The sequence below is a fragment of the Clytia hemisphaerica genome, unplaced genomic scaffold (assembly GCF_902728285.1).
Source record: "Clytia hemisphaerica strain Z4C2 unplaced genomic scaffold, Clytia hemisphaerica genome assembly, whole genome shotgun sequence".
NCBI classification, from domain to species: domain Eukaryota; kingdom Metazoa; phylum Cnidaria; class Hydrozoa; order Leptothecata; family Clytiidae; genus Clytia; species Clytia hemisphaerica.
In genome coordinates, this window is record NW_027103528.1 from 2,823,377 (window position 1) to 2,834,661 (window position 11,285).

General features: G+C 35.3%; 1 protein-coding gene across 1 annotated transcript; it reads left to right on the forward strand.

The window, feature by feature from the left end:
• On the forward strand, positions 1–10,364 carry LOC136799546 (protein DD3-3-like). The gene is made up of 12 exons (XM_067056265.1): positions 1–221; positions 1,838–1,918; positions 2,638–2,881; positions 3,719–3,865; positions 4,387–4,602; positions 5,133–5,295; positions 5,502–5,777; positions 6,405–6,556; positions 7,649–7,861; positions 8,407–8,548; positions 8,740–8,864; positions 9,676–10,364. Exons 1-12 carry the CDS (start codon positions 69–71, stop codon positions 9,777–9,779), a joined length of 2,016 nt encoding a protein of 671 aa, XP_066912366.1. The 5' UTR covers positions 1–68; the 3' UTR covers positions 9,780–10,364.
• Positions 10,365–11,285: the final 921 nt, after the last annotated feature.

An 11,285-nucleotide genomic window follows, 5' to 3' on the forward strand; every position in this document is an offset into this window, starting at 1 on the left:
ATTCTATTTTTTAGAACTAATTAAAGAAAAAAGTGACTAAATAAAACACGAACGAAAAGGTGGTCGAAATGCGTAGAACAACATTATCACTAGCCGTCTTGGCTACCATTTTGGTTTGGTGTAATGCTGATATTTACATGCACAACCCACGTGGAAGCAACAACCGTCTGAATGAAAAGTCCGCTACCCGTGCTAACAACAATCGGGTGTTCGATTCGCAGGTAAGAGATAAAAAGAGGATTTATCGTTAAACGGCATCAGCAATCCTTTTTATGTAAGAAGAAGTATAGCCCGGTCTCGAAGCCTTTTGTTTCTTTCTATTGTTGTGAACTTGAACTTGCGTTGAGAAATTATTTTGTTTTGCTCACTTTTTGATCATGTGATTAACTTTTGAACCAATCCCAAGGGGAGTACTTGGTAATGTGTGATCAAAAACTGAGCAAATCGATTTTTATAATCGCTATTAACAAAGGAAAAAGTTAACAAAGAGTTACAACAATAGGCTGCCAGACCAAGATTTTTTATACGGACCATGGAAGTAGTGAGGTCTTAAAACGTGCTCCGGATTATGGATACCAGGTCAAATTTAGCACTTTCTTTATTTTCGGGTCTTTCAATTTCGCATTCTGGTGGTAAATGTTATTCCCAATCCACCGTTTGTATGGAAAAAACGCTGCTAAAACTAAACATAGAAGGAAATAGACATTAACTTTCAAATTTCATTAGCTTTCAAATTTCATTAGCTTTCAAATTCTACATACATGTTTTTTTAAGAAACTAGTTTTACCAAGCAACCTCAATGTTTCTTAAGAAATCGGCCTTTTGAGCCTTAAATGCTTCTTACATGTTTCTAAACTTTTTGACATAATCAGCCTCATAGAAGAGATGAAGAGTTTTTACAAGATACTTCACTAATTGGTCATTTAAAGTGATAGTTATTTTCTAATTCGATAATTAGAAAACTCAATCGAAAATAACTTCATTTATTTTTCGTTCAACACAATATCTTTATATATCTTTCTCGATAGTAGCAGCCGTCTAGTTACATGAGCAAGGTGAAAATACCAAATAGTTAATGATAAATATTTACGTCCTAGACATAAGTTATCCGTAATCAAATAATTAAACTCTATGTTTGGCCATTGTTAGAAACTCATACGTGTTAAATTTAAAATTGTAAAAGAAAGTGTACTCTGGGTGGGAGGGGGGGCAGCTAACGACTTGTGAAGACTGAATTCAGACAGCCGAATAAGTAACACGTGTAAGAGGCTATTCAGCGGAACGCTGACGACTATTTTGCGGAACGCTCAAAATACACATATATTGCGGAACAATCTATCTAAAGCTATTTTGCGGAACGCTCAAAATAAATCCATAGATGACGCGTTCTTTAGAAAAAGTAATAAGATTCTTTCATTAAATCTTAACGACCAACCAAATCAAATAAGAGCTTGTAAAATCTCCAGCTTGTCCCTCATAGAAGGCTGGATTGGAAGGTCATTAAAAAAACCGAATTAAAAAAATGTTATTTTCTCATTCTCAGCCTCAGCATGTTTGTTCAAAAAAAGGCACAAGCTGGAGTTTTTACTAGCTCTTTCTTGATTTGGTTGGTCGTTAGCCTGTAATAAAACAATTTTGTTACTTTTTCTAAAGAACGCGTCATCTCTATTACTTTAAATGACCAATTAGTGATAATATAAAAATATAAAATCTTATAAAAACTCCAGAACATCTCCAAAGAAAACGTGTATAAGTTTTGACTAACGTATTCTTAAATGGAACCGCTTTTCTTTGCTTCGAATTTCACAGAACACTTGTGTTTCTTTGTATTTTACAGAACAATGCCCGTGGAGGGTACAACGTTGGGGACAGAACAGACCAGCAAGCTGGAAATAACAAGAACAATCAATACCAAATGGTAAGAAACATAGAAAATTGCTGATACAGTGAAGTCTCCATAACTTGAACATGGAAAAAAAAATTTGTTCGAGTTAAGGAAATTTCGAGGTGTGGAGATTGGTCTATAAGGCATTGTTAACTTAAAACTTAAAAAGCCATAATCCTTGTTCCAGTTAAGGAAACATCAGAGTTGTAGAGATTCGAGTTAAAACACGATTTACTTTCACAATCCCGGGAAATATTTTTTTCGTCGCCTCTACTAAGTAAAAAATTACTCCAATAACCATAATACACGGGTTGCAAAATTATAGCAGTGTAGTCAAAACATGTGATTACTTGAAAAAGTTCACGTGAGTTTATTCCCATGTTACTTGCTTTACAACTCACAGCTGATAATTTTATTAGTTTCAATAAATTCGAACCAATCAGAAATAAGAGCCATGTAACAAGCACATAAAAAATTCGAGTAAAAGCGTGATTTGACCGTTTTAAATAAACGTAATTTTTCTCCTGGATTCGAGAAGGTTTAGCCGATTTACTGTACTGTAGGCAGTTTGATAATCTAACGAAACCTGAAAACATGAAAATTTTAAAATTTTCTAGATACCAAAAAATTTTCAAGCAACAAATATTTTTTTGAGCTTACAAGAATTTTTTACTGTAAACTCACGGACAGATTTTTCATTAAGTTGACAAAAAATTATTATAACAATTTCTTGATCCCTTTGTTCAATTTAGGAATATTTCATTAGTGGTAATGGCAATAACAACCCTACTAAACTTTTAATTGAGTGGACCAACCAGCACGGTTGCGGTGGTAACCAATCAAACTCAAATGACAGAAACCCCCATAAATTGAATTGTGATATCATTATCCAATATATGGATGTCGATCCAACAGATGAGGCTTATAAAGAAACAAAAACAGAATTCAGAGACGGTACAAATACACAAACGCAAAACTTCAATGCCAACGCTGGAGGTATAATTTCCGATTTTTATCCTATTTGTTTTTTCTTTACAGTAATTAAGTAAGCAAGTACATTCATCTGGTGGCTTTCAGCGGAGTCGGGAGTGAGGGAGTCTATCCCCTTTTCTATTTGCGCTAGACCTGGGAGAACGAATGCACTACTCTCAGCTCCCAGTAACCTACCGCCTACCGCCTAGATCAGATTACCCAATCTAAGCTAATCATCCGCTGAACTGGCGGTGACCGGGTATGAAACCCACGACCCTTAGATTGTAAGTTGAATGCTCTACCGACTGAGCTACCTGGCCACTTTACAGAGTGTTCCAGAAAAAATCAGCATATGCAATTCAAGCAACAATGACATACAAAAACAAAAAGAAGCAGCTTTTAAAAAGGGGTTAAGAAAAATCAATCATATTTTAGATTTATGGAGCATAGAATTGCATATTATTTCTCAAGTCTCACTCACTATTTATCATGAATTTAGTTGTCCAGCATTATATATTTTGTATGGTGATTTTGTCCAATGATCTTAAATAGTTTTGCTTGAAGCCACGGAAGTCTTCTCGATCTGGTAGATAGGACTGTGAAACATGCTGCTTTAAAATGGTACCCTAAGGAGTGAATGTTAAAAAAGGTAACGAAAGCCGAAAAACAAAAACCTAGGATTTGCAGTTAATCGAATCATCGCATGGGCAGGCATCTAGAGAATGGCTTCTCGGTTTCGAGTTTCGTTTTGCTACTAAATGCATCGTAACAAATCGCAACCTTTATACAACATGGCTAGTAAAAACACAACGATCATTTTATGAACGCCGTAGTAACGTTTTGTGAACCCATTTCTTCTAGAACAAACCGACAAAGACGGCAAAAGAACCTTCACAGAGACCCAACAAGCTTTTGGCACTCGTAAAGCAGGATCTATTGATCAAAACAAAGTCTACCAAGATCCTTTTGAATGGTACGATAAATGTGACAAACGACCCAGAAACAAAGGTGAACAGTTGTTTATTTTCTTTCATGTAATTGCATGTCTTAAAACAACCCCTTCTCACAGACCCGCTTGGAAGATTAGCCAAAATATCGTCCCCAGTGGAAAATCATCCCACAATTTATGTTCCCACTGAAAATAATCAGATAAGCAAATCCTCGCTGTAAAATAATGTGCAATTTTTTCCATGGAATTCAAATCCCCGGCCATAAAAAACAGGAACATGTTTTGGTCCGTTATTTCAACCCCCCCTGGCTTAAAAGATCCCACCGGGTCTGTGAGAAGGGCATGTCTTAAAAGAGGGACTTCGAAAATTCTCTATATGGTTTAGCTCATACAACTTGACCAGAAAAACTTCTATAATTATCTCTTTGCTCTGTTAAAACCCTTTGAAATGTGTAGTTTTCCTTCTTCGTTTAACAAATAAGACAAATTTACGCTTGATTCTAAAATATAGCTTAATCATAACTGAGCCTGTCTTCCAAAAGAAATATGCTTACAAAAACACATATTTCCTTATTCCCAGGTCTCTTCACTGCCGACCAAAATGTTAAAGCAGACCGCGCGACCCACACGCGACAAAATCCAGGAGGTACTCGACGAGGATACGAATGTCCTGAAGAAAGAGACTATTGGCCTTATTGGCATCCAACTGGTTGGAAAGATATTGCTATTTTGACTAACCGTGTTGACAAATGTGATGATTTTTTCAAGAAGGAAAGCTTTAACGTTAAACCAAAAGGTAAGATCGCAAATCATGGTATTGGTCTTTTTCATTTTTTAGAGGGTAGATTCCCGGGGGGGGGGGGGTACTAGGGTTGCGAGCAGATACCCGTTCCCTTCACTTGCTTAAATATCCCCCTCGGGTAGATTATTTGGCAACTCATATGAAAGACTTTAATATGTGAAAAGATACACATAAGTTTGCCTAGGTTTCCTGCAGATGCTTATCATTTTAAATGAAAAAGAATTCACGGAAAGAAACTTTTGCAAACATTCAATTCGCAAGATTTTTCACTTTTCACTTTTACTTCATTTAGGTGCTTTTCTTCTTTATCGTCATAACCTTCATACAGTCAATCCTCCATAATACGAACGTCTATTACTGCCATTACTCGAATGTGTCCATAGTTTGCAAGTTTGCTGGTCCCTTCAGTTAACAATGCCTTACGAAACAGTCTCTGCAACACTAAATTTCCATAACTCGAAGAAATCTGCGTTCCCCCTACGTTCGAGTTATAGGGACTGAACTCTACTACTCATCAACCTTAGGTGAATGCGTCGAGAACTGGCCAAATTCAAACAATCATCGTCACTACTCTGGTGCAGAAACACCAGCCAAATGTACCGCATTGGGAGGTGAATGGGTCGATTTCCATAACTACCTTGAAATTGATACTACCAAAAATAACAAAGGTGCATGTGAAGCAGCAGGGTGAGTACTAGACCACCATCATTTATAGCCTTTCTATAGACTAGATGACACTGATGAGTAACCCGGTGTTGTTAATTCACCACAATGATACCACCGGATCAATTTAAAAACGATTACATCTGCGAACAAAGTCAATGCTCCCTACAAATTTAAACTTCGAATCGGTTTACAAATAAAGACACGAAATTTTCATTGTCATTTTTCAGATATAAATGGGGTATTCCCTACCGCCACTCGGCCAATAACCGAAAAGCAGAAGCATGTATGATCCCATTGAAAGCACCTGAATGTAAACCAGCTCCATGGTCACGTCACAATCACCTTGGTAACGGTGAAAATGACGCAGAACCTAACAATTACGAATGGATATTACCACATTTCCCGAAATTGACTGGTGACAGTACACGTGCTTTCGTTCTCCGTATCCGATACAATATCTCAACTGAGGATTACGACCCATACAATACAGATTCTTCATCCAAGTGAGTGTTCTGTTTGGAACGCGAATCCGTATAGGCCATTTCACAGTCGCAAAGCATACTGTGTAATGAGCTTTTCATAAATTACGTCAGGAACATCACTTACCTCGTATTCAAATAATTACCATGGTGATTATGTCCCTTGAGCCATTAAAAGATTTTTTTTGTGAATAAAAAGTAGTTTTAATAAAATCCGCTGGGAGTTGATCACCATGGCAATAATTTCAAAACGAGGCAAGTGATGCTCGTAACGTAATTTATGAAAAGGTCTATTAGGACCACTGCGCGTTAATAACGACCTACTATTGATCGAAAGTTTAGAAAATTTTTGCGTCTAGCCAACTGGAAGTCGTTACTAGGGTGCAACCAATCCTGACCTGATTACCCATGATTCATGTCGAATGTGAAATGGCTTATGGGAGTCCAGTATTTGTTTCCATGACAGCGGAAGCATTTAATAACTGTAAATAAGTAGATGAGTCGTTCCCAATTTGTCTTAAGTGGACTTAAGCTCATTCGATTTTTTTATGCAAATTTTTCAAAAAAATTCTCAATAGTAAACAATTGAAATAACAATTCATGGAAAAAATATATCAAAAATTAAATCAAACTAATATTTTCTTTACTTAGTGGAGATGCTCCCATTTCTCCGGTCACAAACAATCCATTGGTCGATGTCGGTTCTCACGGTTCTCCATTACAATTGGCAATCAATACTGCTCAATTTGGAAGAACCTTTGAAGATAGATCACACACAAGTCTCTTCATAGCCAGACCTGCAGGTAAAAACTTCTGTGATTGGATATTTTTTTCTCTTTAACTTATTCAGGACGGCCCCAGCTAATTTCATTCCATTTGGAACAATACTTTTCGGCTGCCGTAACTTTATGTGAGGACCCAATTTAAAAATGTGACACGCTGAAAAGATAGAACGTAAAAAGAGCTTTCCAACGAACCCAAACATGACCTATTTAGATTGCTCTAAAGCTGAGATAATTGCATTTGAAGTTGGAACTTCTAAAAACGAAAAAAATAGATTTTCATTGCCTTGAAAGAGTTAAAGAATATTTTGGACTCCGTGTTTTTTTTGTGTTCGTTGTTTAAAAAAGTCGACTTGGTAGACAAAATAGTTTCTCTTTTATAAAATAATTATATGATAATGACTATCCCAGGAGAATTGTAATTTTTCAGGACCCTCCCCGTTTATTAATTTTTGAAAATATTTTCAGTTGTCAAAAGAAGTAAGGAAATAAGTTGTCAAAAGAGGGGCTCTTTTGTTCAAAATTTTTGGTTTATAATTAACTCATTTTAAGGGGTATTCAGAGCTAGAATTCGCAACCCCCCGGTAATTAGGTCCCTCATTCATTCCGACCCATCCCCCTATTTATTATGGACAAGAGGGTAAAAATGTAAATAAGAATATGAATCGTACTTTGGAATCCCAGCTGGCACACAACGTTGTTCCGACGTTTATCTAACGTTCACAAAGTCCATATAACGTTAAATGAACGTTGAAACAACGTTGTGTGCCAGCTGGGATTGTTCACAGCTTTAAATAGGTTAGGGTGTTATACCATTCCAAAATACCAATAAATCAACCTAAACACCATAAAAAGACTAAAGTCGAGTTTAAAATGAAGGAATAAACGTCTAAATTCTTGGCTGTGATAAAATCAAACATTTGACATCAACAATTTTACTCCAGGGTCGTTTTATTTTTAAATTCATCTTTATAATAAAGAGTTGACACAATATTTTTGTTTCAAACTCAGAGCTTCATGGTGCACAGGCACCAATCTTCAGTGAAATGAGATAACGTTAGAAAATAAAATACAATATGTTGTCTTCAAAAAAATTCATCTTTATAAATACAGGAGTCAACGGTGTTATCCACAATTTGAACGTTCGTGGTAAACGTGGTAATATTGTCCAAACTTTCCCAGCTGTTGAGTACGATTACTTCCCAACCTCTCTTAAAATGGAACAAGTCGACCACGTGCACATCCAATGGACTGGCTCCAACTCTCATAACAATGGAAAAAACGGTGGTGATGGACAAACTGGAGACGCTGGACAAGGGACAGGGGGTAAGATCTTCTGATTCTCAAATTTGCAACCAATACGCGCATTTCGCAGCTTGGTTTAGGGTTCCCCTGAAAGTAATGACTTCATGGTCCGCCACTATTAGCTGAATGAAAATAACCTTTTAAAGATTATTTTACTTAAAAGTCGTAAAAATTTTCCATTGTGCGGTCTATACTATAAGAGATTCAATAAATTATAAGAAGATCATGTCAAGTACTTTTATTGAGAACTAACTTTCGCGGGAACTGAATTTAGCGGTCGTTCATTATCATCTTTTTGGCGAAACGTCTTTCATATTCCAACAGAATTTAGGTATTTTGTGCTAAAATTTCTTTTTCGGGAAAGCAGATTTTTGCAGTGTAATGAATCCAAATCACAAAAAAGTAATTACCACGAAAATTAGTTACCGCGAAAATTAGTTACCGCGCGAAAATCAGTTACCGCAAAAAGTAGTTACCGCAAAGTAGTTACCGCAAAAAATCTAGTTTCCGCGAAAATTAGTTTTTGCTAAAAGTAGGTAAGCTAATTTACAAAGATTAATTATTAGGTACCGATCGATCTAACATGTGCGCATACAAGAACAAGAATGATAACTTCCCAATGGTTTCTGAGGACCCAGAACAAATGACCAAATTTATGAAAATTGTCTGGCAACGTAAGGAGGGAAAACCAAGCAGCCAAATGGACGTGTAAGTTAAAATGTTTTTCATCGAAAAGTTTTGTGTTTTTAACTTTTTGGGGGGTTTTAAGACAAGAAATGGTCTTATTTTCAACATTTTGTGAAAGTATTTGACGTTGAAAATGTTAAATAAGGTTTAAATCGCAGTCTACTTTTTGATTGTTTTGCCTTCAATTTAGTATTGATTTTTCATCTTTCCAGGAGAGATATTTACGTCAAACTTGCCAGTGGTGGATATTATGATTGCTACAATGGATGTACACATTCTGTTAAAACGAAAGCTCAACTCAACAACTTGTTGAACAATGCACCAGCCTCATTTTCAGGTAAAAAAAAAATTCAAATTGAATCAGTCTTATTTCAATGCGATCCAGGAAGGTTCCACGCAACCTCGTTCTCATGTATTCCAATCTTTATTTACGTTACTGATAGATAACAGAGAATATTATTATCTAGCGTTATCATTAAGCACAAAAATATTGAAATACACAGGGAACAAGGTTGAGTTAGGATCCAAGTTTCTAAGTTATTTTCCTTGTTTGAAAGTACAGATAGAGCTGATATTTTAAACTCGGTATACAATCACTAACATTTTGCCGATTAATAGTATAAAGGTTACAATCACTGATTTGCACCGCAGTGGAATGTCTTCGAAGTCTGTTGTTCTGAGGGTAGTGCCCCCCCTAGCGGCTGTTTTCTTGGGGAAATAAAAAGGGCGCAAAAAGACGCCTCTGTTTAATAATTTTAGCGGTCCGTGCTCTTTTACATCTTAAATGTGGCAGTTTTCGGCCAAAAAGAGAAAATAGCCCGAAATTTTCATCCTCACTTCGCTCGCGTATTTTTTAAAAAGATATTTACTTTTCGGGAGGGCGCCAAAAACCAAAATCTTCTAAAACTGCCTCTCTAGTTTGCGCGAATTTAAGTCGACCCACCACGTTACTGAATGGATCCCAGCTGGCACACAACGTTATTTCAACGTTCATCTTACGCTATATGGACGTTGTGAACGTTAGATAAACGTTGAAGCAACGTTGTGTGCCAGCTGGGATAAAACCGGTATGCCTCCCAATAAAACTTGATGTAAAGACTTTTCAACGATAAGAGTGCACCAGTATCTATATAAATTTTTTGTTCTAGGTTTGTTGGCAAAATACACCAAGAAAGGAACCTTCTACTTCTTGTGTACACGAAACAACAACTTCACCAACCGATCACAAAAAGGAGAAATCATCGTCTCATAAACCATCAGCTTTTGTTGTTGGAAAATTATTGTTCAAACTCATAGGAATATGTCATATTTTTGAAATAGCATAACATTTTTTGTGTTGATTATTAAAGATTTGTGTATGTCACTTCTACTTGATATTCTAAAATATACTCTGATTCTCTTGACGTAAAATGAGATGCCTTGATTACTTTTAGTTAGAGAATATCACTATGTACAAAATACGTTCTAGATATGACCTTTGCTGTATGCACTGAATGCGATACAAATTGTCAGATGTTATTGCAAAGTGACTTTGAGGACTTTATGGCATTTTTTGTTGTCCGGTGAGAGACAATCATATATAAGTAGCAATTATTTATTTTCAACAGTTAATTTATTTATTTTCAGCCTCAAGGGCACATGGCACCCATCTTCTACCATTCATAAAAGCTGTGTGTCAGTAGGGAGCCTTTCTGTTTATTTTGATTTTTCGGGGATATAATATAATTTTTGTTTTTCTGGAATTTTATTATTTTTGTTTGTTTTTTTTGTAAATTATACCATCATTTTCTTTTGATTATTATAATAATGATAAGATAATAATGTTTTGAGCATAAAATGTTTCTTTGTTCTTTCTTTTTTTAATCCAATTGTTGTCAAATAAAAAGTCCCTGATCACGCAATCACATCAAAAAGGTAATTTTCTTATCGCAATAAAAATGTGGTAGATAATCTACCTAAGATCAAGATGCAGGAAGATAATGGTTCGACGTCATTGAGAGGAGTAAGTAAGTAAGTAAGTAAGTAATTTATTTGTCCTAAAAAGCGAGACGAGCGACCACACTCATAGACATAAAGCTAAACTAAGGAGGTGGCCGCACGATATAATTACAAGAAAAGCTAAGAAAAATAAAGTTGCTAAGGTCTTACTAGTAACAAAGTGAAATAAAATTTTTTATAAAATAATTTTCGAAAAATTGGAAAAAAATAAAATAAAAAAAAAAATAAAATAAAATAAAAAATAAAATAAAAAAAAGAAGAAACTATTGAAATTTAAAATCAAACTCGAAAAAGAGAGGGGGGGAAAAAATAAATAAATAAAAAATTGAAAAATATAAAAAAATTACAAAAACAAAAACAAAAACAAATCAAGTGTACGAGGAAAGGAAATATAATTTACTTAAATCTTTAAGACGATCCAATGCTAGTGTAGACGAATCATCGAAAGTAACGAAATCTTGAATTTCATTCCAAACCAAGATGGATTGGTATAAAATTGAATAGTTACCATAAGTCACTGTTTTTACTTCAGGTATTTTTAAAAGTCCAGACTTACAACGGATTACTTCATGACGGTCTGTATCATTTAAACGTTTGTACTCAAGAGTTTGTATGAGAGGAAGAGGTAATTTTCGATTCAAAAGTTTAAAAATAAAGAGAATGTTAAGGTATTTAACAAAATCAAAAAATGAAAGAAGTTTAAACTGCAAAAAGAGAGGAAAAGAATGAGCACGGAAGTCAGAAAAAGACATGATTCTGA

Coding starts and splice junctions, on each gene's coding strand:
- LOC136799546 (XM_067056265.1), top strand. CDS start 69: ATGCGTAGAACAACATTATCACTAGCCGTCTTGGCTACCATTTTGGTT. Junction 5,778..6,404: donor AATACAGATTCTTCATCCAA/GTGAGTGTTCTG, acceptor TTCTTTACTTAG/TGGAGATGCTCCCATTTCTC. Junction 7,862..8,406: donor CGCTGGACAAGGGACAGGGG/GTAAGATCTTCT, acceptor ATTAATTATTAG/GTACCGATCGATCTAACATG.